General features: G+C 35.3%; 1 protein-coding gene across 1 annotated transcript in view; it reads right to left on the minus strand.

Annotated features, from left to right (window-relative positions):
- Positions 1–970: 970 nt before the first annotated feature.
- Positions 971–14,886, minus strand: part of LOC140448165 (uncharacterized) — a 260,626-nt gene continuing 246,710 nt past the window's right edge. The window contains exons 8-10 of the mRNA XM_072541273.1: positions 11,535–11,747; positions 7,873–8,103; positions 971–4,244 (exon numbers count right to left, since the gene is read on the minus strand). Coding sequence (XP_072397374.1) covers positions 4,075–4,244; positions 7,873–8,103; positions 11,535–11,747 — 614 coding nt within the window. The 3' untranslated portion in view covers positions 971–4,074. The remainder of the gene's footprint in view (positions 4,245–7,872; positions 8,104–11,534; positions 11,748–14,886) is intronic.

Here is a 14,886-nt window from a genome sequence, read left to right on the forward strand (position 1 = left end):
GATGGAAATGAAATATTAGGAAAATACGGAGAAGATACGACCAATAACAAAGGTGAAATATTCATACATTTATGCAAGCAGAATCAACTCAGAATATTAAACAGATACTTTTCACATAAATTATTACACAGTTTTATACGTGGATTCAAGAAACAAGGAACATATAATCAATAATAGATTAAATTGTAATAAAACAAAAAACCCAACTGAGAGAACAATATGTAATAGAGTAAGATCCCAGAGCGATCAGACATAACTTATTTTCACACAGATGAAACCTTAGAGTCTGAGTAGCGTCTCGTGTGCTTTGAATACCTGCGTATTTATGAAACTTGCTGAGTGACACCTGGGCAGGTACCAGGTCAGAAAGGTAACTAAAAATAAGAGCTATTTAACTTAAATTTAGATAACTGATTTTTATACATATTTTGTATAATATTATTTTGAAAATACTGTAATAAGTGTCAGACACTTGTCATGGACCAGAACTTTTGTCAGACGCTTTAAAGCTCCACTAAAATTAAATGAACTTTACTTACTTTTACATGTCTGATTTTTAAATAGAGATGCAAAAATATGTAATCGGATCGAAAACAGTAAGTATTCTTAATGTATTTGAATTTTTTACTCTGAGGCTCATCAGCACTCTCGCTCTCATACTTCTGGTTAACTAATTTTTGTGTTTGAGGGATGTTTGGTCATTTTAATTTGTCTGACTGATTAAATATAACTTTATTATAGTTCCATTAATAACATATTTAAAAATCAGACATGTAAAAGTAAGTAAAGTTCTTTAATTTTAGTGGAGCTTTAAAGCGTCTGACAAAAGTTCTGGTCCATGACAAGTGTCTGACACTTATTACAGTATTTTTAAAATAATATTCTACAAAATATGTATAAAAATCAGTTATGTAAAATTAAGTTAAATAGCTCTTATTTTTAGTTACCTTTCTCACCTGGTACCTGCCCAGGTGTCACTCAGCAAGTTTCATAAATCCGCATGTATTCAAAGCACACTAGACGCTACTCAGACTCTAAGGTTTCATCTGTGTGAAAATAAGTTATGTCTGATCGCTCTGGGATCTTGGACTATAAGAAGCGCGACGTGCGGTAGCGATCACTATTTATCACGTTAAAAATACTCTTCCTCCCAATCTGACGGCAAGAGAGAGAGAAACACATATAGACATTAACAAGAAAGTGAAATCTAAACGAACGAAGAACAACATCAAAAGCCTAGATAAAGAAAGAACGCAAGAATTATTCAAAAATAGATTGGATGAGAAGCTAAAAATTCCCGCCCATAAAAAAAATATTGATCAATTCTGCAAACATCTAAAAAACTGTTCAGATGAAGCAGCATTTGAAGCAGTGTGGGATACCACGTAAAATAAATAATAAAAAACCGTGAAATATAGGAAAAAATCAAATCTAAAAAACAATTATACCAATATTATTTAAGTTTCAAAATTATACATAAGAAAATAGAATATACAACGACCAGACATACGAAGAACAATTTTGAAGAGGAGGAACGTGTCTTGGAAAAGCAACTGCCAACGAATTAATACTTATCTAGGAGGAACTAGAAGCACAGAAAGCTGGAAACTGATAAAAATTTAAGAAAAAAAAAAAGATTAAAGACGTAATAAAGAGCATAAATCCTTGAAGACTCGGAAGAGTATTTCCAAGAACTTTTAGTAGAGAATAGAGTAGAATTTCAAGAACTTGGAAACCAAAACCAATTTAAAAATGTATGTAAACAAGGCTATTTTTTTAACTTATTTTGTGAATTTTTCCTTTGAGATATAATGTCACGCTTAACTATTTTAATAGATACTTTGTTCTCCATTTTGATTTGAACATTATAGCTACAAATGGGTATTTTTTATTTTCCCTATATTCGAATCAATGTTTTAAGATTTTAATGGTTTTTTTTGCGGAAGCTTTTTGTTATAACCTGGTCGAATTGTGGCCAATTGGCTTACTGTATACCTTGTATATAATTATGATATCTATTCTAGAAGTTTGGATCTCTGTACCAACTTGTACAGGTCTATTGGATTGGTACATATATTTTTGGAGTTAGTTGTAGTCTCCAAAAAGTGTTTCTCAAATGCTATGTAGTACCTTAACGTTATGCAAGATATGGTTGACTGTTTGAGGTTCTCTTCTACAGAGTGTGCAGCTTAAGTCTTCATGAATCCGCCCCATTGTGTGCAGCTGTATATTACTTGGCGCGTCTCCACTAAGAAAGACAGCTCTATCAGTGCATGTTCGTCCAATATATATTATTGTCAAATGTGCTTTACTGAATATACTTTCCGGATTCCAGCTTTTTTCCTGTTGTATACTTTTTGACAATCCCACAGTTATCTCTTGGGCAATTTATATTTGAAGCTGATCTTCTGGATAGTTCACAGCTCTTTTGCTGCGATGTATTTTCCTGTTACCGTGCACCCGTTGCACCCAAATCCGTGTGATACTGTTATGTTTCGTTTCTGGAAACTATCGGGTTCTTCATTCACATACTATCCTAGAGTCCACTCTAGGGCTTGTAAGGAAGGAAATGCAAGATATGCCTTATCTCAATATATACGAAATATTAGAACACACTGTATATTGAACACTATAATTTTTTGACAATTACCAATAACAAGTGATTAATATTAGAGTAACTGATAAAGTTGTGGTGAATGTAACTTATTGATCATATAAAATTGTAAAAGTGTCTTAATCATTAATATGGCACAAAAGTGTATTATACTTATTTGAAATTTGAAGTTCGAACAATTTAAAAATGGAAATTTATTTGCTCCACGACCATTAGTGTATTTAACAATTACGGAATTATACTACACCTAAAACTAAACAGTTTTTAAATGTCACATCCTAGACCAGTCTACTACAAAACTCTAGAAATGAATATGAAAATTATTATGTTCTATTTAGCAACAACAGGTTTTTGGGGATTTATTAAAAAAATAGAAATTAAGTTATTGTTTTTGCTTTACTATACTATCTGCGATTTAGACTCTTCAAACCTTTGTTTTTAATATGTATATCCGAAGATATCTCTTGTCGTATGTATTGTGCAGAGTATTCGAATAATTAAATCAGTTTTCCTTCAAAAGAAGCAACAATAAAATGGCTGCAATATGGACGCTATAGCAACAATATGGACGCTATCTCGAAAGTAGAAATCCACAGATTTCTATTGACGAAACCAAAATTCAGATTTTTGCTTTAATCTGGACCGTCTATGAATTGCAAGGCAAAACAGACGATGCTTAAAGATGTAAGAGAGATGTGGAGAATAAAACTTTAAGATTCTTGCCGTTGGGTGAAAACCTAGGACTTATGATGTCCAATCGCTTGTATATAATTGTTTTAATAAACAACTGATTTTGTTAAGTTTTAATTGTTTTGGATTGGTACTTTCTGGTCGTGGAGAAAATACAAATTTGTTACTCGGTTAGCCCGGAAATTCGATTTACTTGTGATTTTTCTACTCGTATCAAATTTTTATTCCAACTTTACATAATTTATCCGTTATTTGCTAATGCCGTCACTTCATAATGTAGTAAGGAAGTCGATAGCCTCGACAGACTTATTATCATGCTATCATCTGAACAGATCAAAAAGAGGCAAAGAACAGAGTAATTTACAGAACACTCCAAGTATAGTACAAAAAAGTGATAAATTTTTTGATAAAACAACATTAACCATATTAATTTACAATAAATAATACTAATTAAATCAGGTCAAGCAAAATTAAACTAGTGATAGCCTATAGCAGTTAATAATCATGTAGATTTTGAGTTTTAGTAAAAATACTGCAAACAAAATATAATATTGGATAAAATAACAAAAAATAAATAAAAAACAAAGAAACACTAACAAAAACCAAATTAATAGAAATTAATATCAGCAGTATCTACATTTGGAATTATGTGGATACGTTGCGTTAATCAATTCAAGCCATTTTAATTTGTTCTACATTTTTAGCTAAACAAATGCTTTAAAACATATTATTATATTTTTTTCCTAACATTAAAGTATTTGTACATTATATCACTGGTAACTATGAATTGAAGGCGGTGGCGTTATGGGCGGCAAATGATGACCGCATCGAGGAAAACCTTCGGGTACAGGTGGCAAGTCTTGTTGAGTGCCTACGTGTATTATCAGTCCCATTCCTATTACTATATGGAAAAGGAAATGACAATGGAATAGCCAAAAACCTACAAACATTAATTTATATTAAAGTATCATTGTAACATATTTAAATAGTACAGATATGAAATATGACTTATATGACAGATATGACTTATAAAAATATATTTTTCTGCAGACGTCCCGGAAACTAAACTTTCGGTATGATTTATTAAATCGAAAGTTTCACTTTGAACAAATCGTATCGAAAGCTACTGTGAAAATATCCCCATAAGAAGAAACCTGTGAAAATATCCCCAGAAATGACATCTTAATAATATTGGACGACTTTAATGCAAAGGTGCGAAGGGAAGATTATAACCGAAATGTCGCTGGCAAAGAAACGATACATGAAGTCACAATCGATAACGGGGGAAAAATGTGCAACCTAGCATCTGCAACAAACATATACATATACAATCAGTACAAAACATAAACATAAAAGATAACACAAAATAACGTGGATGATACCGGGAAAAACGGATGGCAATCAAATGTATTGTATGTATTTTATTGATTTCGAAACAGTAGACACAAATAGTACAAGATGTGAGATCTTATAGAGGAGCAGACATTGATTACATACTACTTATAGCACAATTAAAATTAATTAAACAAATATTAATAAAGGAAGAAAAAGAAAAAAATGGAACATAGATAAATTAAAGATAGAAGAAACAAAACAACAGTATAGAGAAGACATAGGACAGAAACTAAGAAGATACAACAATAATGATATAGGAAAGAAATGGAAAAATATAAAAAACAGCATATTACAGCACAAATAACAGGAACCCAACTGAACAACAAATCGAAAGCATGGTTTGATGAAGAGTGTCACAAAAAAATGAAATTAAAAACCTCGCGAGAAATGGATGACTAGATAATGGAAGGCATAAACAACTAGAACGTTACCGAAGAGAAAAGCAAGCAGCCACGAAACTCTGTAGAAGAAAGAAAGAAACATGGATCTTTGGACAAATGCAATAGTTAGAAATAAATAATAAGGATAACAAGAGACAGTTCAAATATATAAAACAACAATGTAGTACCAAAAAAATAACCGTAAAAATAAACAAAAAAGATTGGGAACACCATTTTACGGATCTATACAAAACGAGCCAAGAGACCTATGCAGAAGATGAAGAAATTGACACCGTGGGCATTAGTCGTAGCCTAATACGAAAATGTCATATAGAAACATATGAATATGAGACATTTTCATTTCACGGCCAGTATGGTCTCAGCTCCCATAATAGGGTCTCCTGTAGCCTGGGAGTCCTTTGTCGGGGCTCTACTCCGGTTCTTCGAACTCTGTGGCTGGACCTTTTCCACCTTCTAAACTATGTTTAATTTCTTTTCCCATGTGAGAAATATCGATTATCCACCAAAGATGGAAGATACGTAGAGGGCACTTCGAATTGACTGGTCGAAGTCCCTCTGTAAGGCACCCTGGGAATGGATAGGTGACCGTAGTTTTCCAAGCCCTTCCTTCCCATTTGGTGATAAAATAAGAGATAATACAGATGCAGAGGAAGACGCACATTCCTATCTGGAATTCATAGATGTTATAAAGCAACTAAAACTAAACAAAACTGCGGGGCCAGACGAAATTAACAACGAACTAATCATACATGGATGAGGGGAGCTGTTAGAACGGATGTATAAACTAATGGTTAAAATTTGGAAGGATAAAAACATGTCTGCAGAATGGAAAAACGGACACATCACACCAATTTTTAAGATGTGAATCTCAGTCAATGCAACAACTATAGAGCTAATATGTTACTAAACCCAACGTATAACATTCTGACCACAATCATAAGAAACCTACTAAATTGTTACATAGAAAAAAAATATAGGACAATATCTACAGGGATTTAGAAAAGGGAGATCAACGAAAAAGGCTACGAATATGAAATATAACTACACATATTGTTCATCGACTTTCACTAGGCCTTTGCCAGCATATATAGACAACAGTTATTAAAAGGAATGAAAAGGATGAAGTCGATCGGATAGCCAAGCGGGCTGGGCGGCTGGCTTCTCCTTCGCTTCAATGCGAGAGATGTCAGTTCGATCCCCGGCTGGGTTTGCAGAAAACAAAAAGGCTAACGCAGCAGTTTAAAATTCTAAAATGAATCTGCGGCTTAGTCTAGAATATGCTGGTAACTGATCGGCCTATGGTGGAGCAGTACGGCAAGAGATAAGGGCTTGCGGCTAGGTGATACTCCTCCATAGATCCCTACCGGAAGGGCGTCGAACGCCTAAATACCGGGTATATATATATATATATATATATATATATATATATATATATATATATATATATATATATATGAAAAGGATGAAAATACCAGAAAAGTTAATAAGACTGACGAGGATGACAATGAAGGACTCATCAGCAAGAATTAAAACAACCGAAGAAGATAAAGACGACATCAATATAGAACGTGGCGTAAGACTAAGACATAGTCTGTCAACGGCGCTATTTGATATCATACTAGAAGAAGTAATCAGAGACACAGAGCTGCAAAAAAAAACAATTATTCAAAATTCAACACAAATCGTAGGATACGCGGACGATTTAGCATTGATAGCGCGTGGCAAAAAAACTAAAAGAAACAGTCCTAACGTGGATAAGAAAAGCAAAGAAAAGGACTAATAATCAATCAGAATAAAACAAAATACTTAATCAGTACAAGAAACTGCGTAAACAGACCAACAGAGATAATAATAGGTGAAAATATATTCCAGAGGGTCACTTACTTTAAATACTTGGGGGTGTTGGTGGATGGCGAAAATGAAAGGAGTGCAGAAATAAACGAAATAATTAAAGCGCGGAACGGGGTTTATTGTAAATATCACAGACTACTTCAAGACAAAAATCTGAGCAAAAAAACAAAGACAAAAATAAATAAAGCAGCAATTAAAGCAGTGATAGCATACGCTATTCTGTTGTGATGACATAATTCAGTCTGTGGCAATGCCTGCCCAGTTCCATTTAAGTTCCGTTATGCGTTTTACAACATCAGCAATACTCGTCCTTCTTCGCAGATCTTCGTTTCTTATTCGGTCCCGCAACGTCACTCCCAGCATAGACCGTTCCATTCGTCTCTGTGCCGCTCTCAATTTCGAAGCCGTAGTCTTGGTTAGAGTCATAGTTTCCGCCCCATAGGTCATGACCGGTAATACGCATTGGTCAAATACTTTTCTTTTAAGGCTAAAATTGGTATGTTGGCCCTAGGTGTGTCTCGCAGTTTTCCAAAGGCTGCCCAGGCTAAAGTAATTTGGTTATGTCTGTTGATTCTTATTTCATGACCATATACGTATATTTTTCCACCAGTTACACCACTTTGTCTTGAATATTTAAATGGTTATTGGGGACAACATTTGTCATAAATTTAGTTTTGGTCAAGTTCATTCTGCGGCCCACCTTCGACCATGCAAAGTCCAATTTATTTAACATATCTTTGGCTTCTCCTAAATTATCTGTGATAAGGACAATGTCATATGCGAAACGGAAATGGTTAAGCTTTTCGCCGTCTATTGTAAGAGAGGTATATGTCCAGCAGTGGACGTGATAAATGAAGCTGGATGATGATGATTTACAAAAATAACTAAAGTAAATTAGATAATTAAATAATAAATATTTACCTGGATTATCCGCTCTAAACCTAAATATCACATAACCATTATTTGGCACCGCAACGGTATCCTTAAGTGGAGGTAGATTAAATTGTCTGTGTAATAATCCTCTTCTATCGAGATCAAGGGCATGTTTTAAATTAATTTTCTTAACGTTCTGATCGGGTGATCTTCCAATACCCACAACGTTAAAGTTGTACCCATGAAGATGGAAAGGATGGCTTAGATTTGGCGATTGAACTACAAAGAATTACAGTTAAATCTCGAAATATTTTTAAACAAATAAATAATCATATTTTGAATTTTAATTAACGTATGTTACGAAAGTTTTGACAATTATTTATAAAAAACAAGAATTTGATTTTTTAAATTTATACTAATATGTATCTACATTTGCCTATATATTCTAACTCTAAATAACAAATTATTTACTCGTTTACCAGAAAGGGTAAATGATTAAAATAAGTCAATCTTAAACTTCAAATATGACCTCATACGTTTAATTTTCCGTAGACGCCCACTACAAGAAAATGTTTTTCTGTCGCCAGAGTGGCCAATCACAGCGAAGATTGTGACTCTGGCCGGCCAATAACAAACAGTTTTATTAACTACGTTTTTATTGACCTTCCGACGGAAGATCGCTGCGGAGATGTAATATGCGTAAAAACGCAGCGCATCTTCCGATCGGAATCAAGTCGGTCTACATTTTGACCCCAGCTAGCTGGCTGAGTAGCCTTTTTCAACTATTCTGCATTTTATTATTACCTGAGTGAATATGTCGTGGAATTAAGAAGACTTCGCTTCGAAGAAGATTCCAAGAGCTCTTTAGTGTTTGAATAAACATGAAGCCTTGCGGCTGCGATATTATTCAAGCCAATAGGAAGTGTAGGAACCGGCGTTTATCGACTGTTAGACTATCTTTTGTCGAGGTAAAGAAAAGTTTGGCAAAGGACTTATAATCACCTCGCAGAAGACGGCCAACAGCTCGGAGAGAACGCTTCCTGGCCAGAGAGACATCGATATTTGAAATAGGGAAAGACAGCTTGTCTTAAAGCTATTTCAGATTGTGTCAAACTGACACAGCGTTCCACTAGACCACCGACAGTTTGGAGTAAATAAAAGCTCAAGTGGACTTAGAATTACTCCAATCGGTGACCGAGCTGAAGTAGCAATTCATCGCTAAACCATTCGGCAGAAATAAATAAAAGTCCATACGGGACTTGTGATTATTTCACGAGAGGTGGCGGTACGGAGTTAGGGGACGTCGAACAGTCAACACTCTGCCGACGTTCCTATAGCTCGAGGAGTGTAAACTTGATGACACGTTGAGGCTTGAAGGACCGGCATCTCTGTGAGATTCAAGGCCTCCACCGTGCTTAACATACTAGACAATTATTCATGTAAGATCAATATATATATATATATATATATATATATATATATATATATATATATATATATATATATATATATATATATATACGATTCACGTAAGAAACTCAAACTGTTCGAACAAAGTATTCTACATTGCCGTTGACACCTTGCTGACCACAGAGCCTCTGGTGAGCCTCTCGCTGAGTGGAAGTCAAGAACGAATAACTCCACGAGGAAGAGGATGGAAGCGAAAAACCTTCGTTCTTTCTGCAGAGCGGCGTTTGGAAACCATCCTGGAACTCCAATTAATATGGAGGATGAACCGACCGTACGACATTTCAGCTTTTAGATATAAATTTGCCTATTGATTATAGACTAACAAACCACCTTAAATACACGTACTGAGATAAAGGTTCTAAATACTGTCTTTAAAAATACTTTAAAATTTTAAATGGCCTACACACTCGTGAAGCGGTAATTTTCACTTAATGTAAAGTTCCAGAGATGCTCAGATATGAATCAAGATATTTATTTGAACTTAATTGACTATAATAAAGCCAAAAGTCAATACATCCAAAGCCTAGAGTATACATCTTGTCTAGAGTTTGGAGCGGGTACTCGATTGCGAGCAATACTGCCTCGGTAATTTCATGGATATTGAGTACGCTTTCTATTGTGTTACTGTTTATTCCATGTATGATGCAGCAGAAAGATATGGGGTTAGTTGCAGCTTAAAAAAGTTGTTCCGTGTCTTACTTTCCAATCTTGCTCTCAGGGAGGAGTTTATTTCCCCCTGCTATGGCATCTCGTGATCGAAGGCCTTCTTCAGTGACTATCCGAACAAGGTATATATGCACAAGCCTATGCCGATCACGTAGTTATAGTGGTTGTATGCCCTTTCCTAAAACGGTGCACGATGTAGCTCAGGTGGACTTCGGTCTCGTTGAAGAATGGAGCAGTTACTCGGGGTTAATCCTGAAAAGACTGACTTGGTCCCGTTTACTAGGAGAAGAGCCATCGGATCGACCAGGGAACTTAACTTCTATAATAAAGGTCTATTGGTTTTCAAGTAGATGTAGGTTAAAGTACCTAAGTTCTGGACGTCAAGGTGACGAAGGGCACTGCAGCTTTCTGGCGTGCAAAAGAGCTTTAGAAGCCAAATGGGGTTTGCACCCAAAAATCCTATATTTGATATACAAATACGTGATAAAGCCTGTACTGACGTATGCAGCCATTATGTGGTAACTCCGGGCTAGGCTGGCTTTAGCCAAGGCCCAGTTGGCTACTCACTCTAAGTTCTTATTTTCCTTCTTTAATCAATTTTCTGACCGGGATGAGTAGATGGAACGACAAACTACACTAATCCGCCAGAGTGAGCTCATCTGGTTCACAGGCGGTTCCAAATTGATGAGCGGGCAGGCGCTGGAATTTATGGCAGTGAGATCGGATTTGAATGTAGTCAGGCTTTTATTTCTAGATCTAAGATCTTTGCAACTCCAAGGCCTCTGGAATCACCCAAATTCAGCTCTAAAATGGTTCTTGGGTTCAAGAAAGCCCTGACCAATAGGGTCAACTTGATATGGGTATCGACACACAAGTGTGGAAGGGAGCAAAAAGGCTGGCGCCCTGGCTAGACAGGGCTCAACCACTCTGCCTATAGGACCGCAACCTGTGATTGGAGTGTTCTTCAGTACTGGTCCAGGTAGTCTTAACGTTTATCAAAGCTCTACACAACATCTATAAGAATCCAATGAGTGTTGTAAAATTTCGAAAAATTTCTTTTCAGAACCATTTAGAGTAACAAAGGGTCTGTTGCCTACCCACTACTCTTTTTATCTTTATTTATTTATATCAATTTCAGAAATGGAGACAAAAATTTTCAGCTATGGGCATCAAAGTCGACGAGAGCTACCTAAAGATATTATTCTTCGCTGATAATCTAGTAATAATAGCAACCTTTGATTATGAAAATAAAGATTCTTTTCCGATCAACTGATATGTAGCAGTGTGTAAAATTTCAGATGTCAAATATCAATTTTGTTTTCAAAAAGGACATATCCTAAGCTAGTTACATATTAAATTTCACAACTGAAAACTGTTAATTTTGCCCAGAATTCTTTTTTAAGATTTTCTGTAATTGTTTTAAAAGGCTTTACAGCTTAAGGTTACCTTTTTAATTTTGACAAAACTTCAGATTTGAAAACATTCAGTAATCCAATCTCCTCTACATTTCACACTGTATGTTAACTAATATAATATATTTTAAAAGAATATTATTTGTAGTAAAACTTACTTACCTTCGTCAACTAAAACTACTTCTACAATTGCATTAAGTGGTATATCTACGGTGTGCACACACATGCAATTTTTCCCACAATTTACTGGCCTATTATCCCCATTACAAAACAGATCTTGATCCAATTCATCCAATTGTGAAAGGGGTGGGGCTGGTGGAAACTCTAATGAAATTTCATCAATCAAACTTATGACATGGTCACCCGTAACAGCAGCTGAAATGTAAATATTTTCGTCTGAGAAAATAGAAATTGATTTTCTGCGCTCACTAATTCTATTATTATTACTAATTCTAACATTAGTACTTTAATAAATAATGAATTTACCGGTAGGTGATATTTCATAAAGATTAGTTCCAAGGCAATTCTTATAATTGAACAACTAAATTTTAGAATTTTAAATAATTAGCTTCGATTTAAGCTTGTTTTTTTTATAAAATGAAGTAAGGAAGAAAAATTCCTTAAGCAACTACATGAGTTTTAGGCTAGTGTTAGATTCTGAATTCTTCAACTCCCCTCCCCCTTAAGTCTTTATCGATTCCTTCTCTCCAACTTAATCTCGGTCTACCTTGCTTTCTTCTTCAGTTATATTGTGCTTAACATCCATAATGTCTCTTATTCTTTCGTTTCTAAATCTTTTTAATCTTGATTTTTCAGCCGCTCTTCTCCAGAAGTCCATTTCTGTTGCTTCTAATGCTTTTAAGCTTTTTCCTTTCAGTGACCATACCTCACTTCCATATGTAACAATGCTTTTTATAATGCTGTTATAGATTTTGTGTTTGTTTTGTTTGGAGATTGTTTTGTCCCACAGTATACTGTTTAATTGCATAATGGCTAGTCTTCCCTGGTTATTTCTATGTTTAATTTCTTCGTCTATTTTGCCATCGTTGGTTATTTGCATACCTAAATATTTGTATTTTTGACAGTGATTTGTTTCTCGCTGTATTTCTTCCAAGATTAGATTTTTTTTAATTCCCCCAATACACATGTATTCATTTTTCTTGATATTTACTTCTAGCCCCCATAGTTCATATTCTTCGATAAGTTTACAGGTCATATATTCGAGGTCTTCATAGTCTTGGGCCATCACTATCTGGTCGTCTGCAAAACTCAATGTGTACAATATTGCGTCGTTTAGAGGAATTCCCATGTTGGATAACTCTTTCTGACCTTTCTTTATTTTACTTGTGTTGTTATTGTAGAGGTCTTGAACAGCCTTGAATAAGGTTACACTAATATTTGTTTTCTTGAGAGCTTCCCAGAGTTTGTGTTGTGGCACACTATCATAAGCTTTCTTAAGGTTCACGTAGAGGAGGTGTATTGGTTGATTTTGTGCTACTTTCTTTTCGATTAGCTGGGTAACAGTAAACAGAAGGTCAATAGTTGATCTACCTGCTCTAAATCCGGCCTGTTCTTCTGTTTCCATATCACATAATTCATGTTCCATTCTCTTTTTGATGAGTTTCCCGTAAACTCTTGAGATAGTGCTAAGAACTGTGATTCCTCGATAATTGTCACTTACATCTTTACTTCCCTTCTTATATATTGTCGTGTTACAAATACATTTATGTTATTACATTTTTGGTAAAGGATGGCTAGCTGCTTATATAATTTACTTGTAGCGTACTTGAGTAGCTCAGGTGGGATATTGCCAGGGCCTGGTGATTTTCTATTCTTTAATGCTTGGCATACCCGTGCTACTTCTTTGCCGTCAATTCTAATTGGGGAAGCTATTGTATATACTTGCACCTCTAATTGTGTTCGAGGTATTTGCAAATATTCTGCCCTTTGTTCCGCCAGTAGATTTGCGAAGTATTCGTCCCATTTATCTAGGCTGATCGGTGAGGTGATGTCTTTAGTCTTATCTTCTCGAAGTATTTTTCAGCTTTCGGTACTTCTGCTACCCCCTAAGTAACTGTTTATTCTGGAGCAGGTTCTCTCCCAGCTTTCGGTTTTCTTCTTAGTTATCGCACCTCGTACGTTTCTTTGGGCTGTTTGATATTCGTTTTTACTTTGATCAGTATTTATATTTAAGTGTTTGTGGTGTTTATCTCGTTTAATCTTTATCTTTTCTTAGATTTCTTTATTCCACCAATATGGCTTTGTTCGTTCGGCTTTTTCATATTTACCCAGGGCTTCTTCTGCTGCACTTTTGAGACATTGTTTTATGTAATTGTAATGGTGCTCAACACTATCAAAGTTTTCTTGTAAGAGCTTTTCATCGAGTCGTTTTTTGTACAGTGCCTTTGTGATTTTGTGGTTGAGGCTATCCAAGTTGTATTTGGTTTCTATTGTTTTTTGCTCTTGTTCCTCGTTGTGTTCTTTTTTCTTGACTAGTCGTATGGACATTATTTTAGCCTTTACTAGGTAGTGGCTGCTTCCACATGTGCTTCCTCTAAACGCTTTTACGTCTTGTATATATTGAGTTGAGTATTTTGTCGGGCGATGACCTAGTATATAACGGATTTTAAATTTCTTGATTATTGGACCCAAATGATTTTATGTATTTCTCGGTGCTGACAAAAGCCGTTAAGTATTCTCAGGTTGTTTTGTTAACCGGTGTTGGTAAGTCTATCTCCATTGTCATTTATAGTATCTTCTCCGAATTGGCCAACTATTTTATCTTTAACTTTTTTGCCCGTTCTCGCATTTAGGTCTCCTAATAGGAGTATTTCTCTTGACGTTCTTATTTTTGGTATTTCGTTTAAGATAGTTGATCAAAGAACTGTTCTTTATATTTTAATAAAGCGTCCTCGTTTACTGCTTGGATGTCAAGAATGGTGACTTTACACACTGAATGGTGACACTGTTTCTCAGGATGTTATTCACCTTCTAAGTCTTTTTCTTATAAGTATCACCACTCCATGTTGGACTCTTTTATCTCTCTGTATTCCTGAGAAAAAGTGGTCGTATTCTCCTAGGTTTTCTGAGCCTTGCGCTTTTTTTAGTCTTGGTAAGTACTAAAATATCCATTTTTAATTTATTGGTTTCAAAAATTACGTCATCAAGTTTATTGGAGAGCCCTGGAACGTTCGAAGTACCAATATTCATAGTCCGTTTTCTAAGCTTAAGTCGTCTTCGTTTGTTCAATCGTTTCCGAGGTCTGTTACTAAAATTTTTAAACTTTAAAGTTTTTAACAAGTATCGAGAGGTTAACCCGATGGTTTAACCCCCATCCTGGAGGACCGAACTTTGATTTCCGAGTGCCATTCCTAGACTAGTTGCCTTCTCTGCGACTTGAAGAGACCTGTCTTCCCTTTACTCCTTTTATTTCATCCCCTAAAGGTTGGGTTGCGACCTTCGCTATTGGATCCCCAAGCCGTTGTGGTCTTCAACCGTTACCCTGGTCAAGGGA

The sequence above is a fragment of the Diabrotica undecimpunctata genome, chromosome 8, assembly GCF_040954645.1.
Source record: "Diabrotica undecimpunctata isolate CICGRU chromosome 8, icDiaUnde3, whole genome shotgun sequence".
NCBI lineage: Eukaryota > Metazoa > Arthropoda > Insecta > Coleoptera > Chrysomelidae > Diabrotica > Diabrotica undecimpunctata.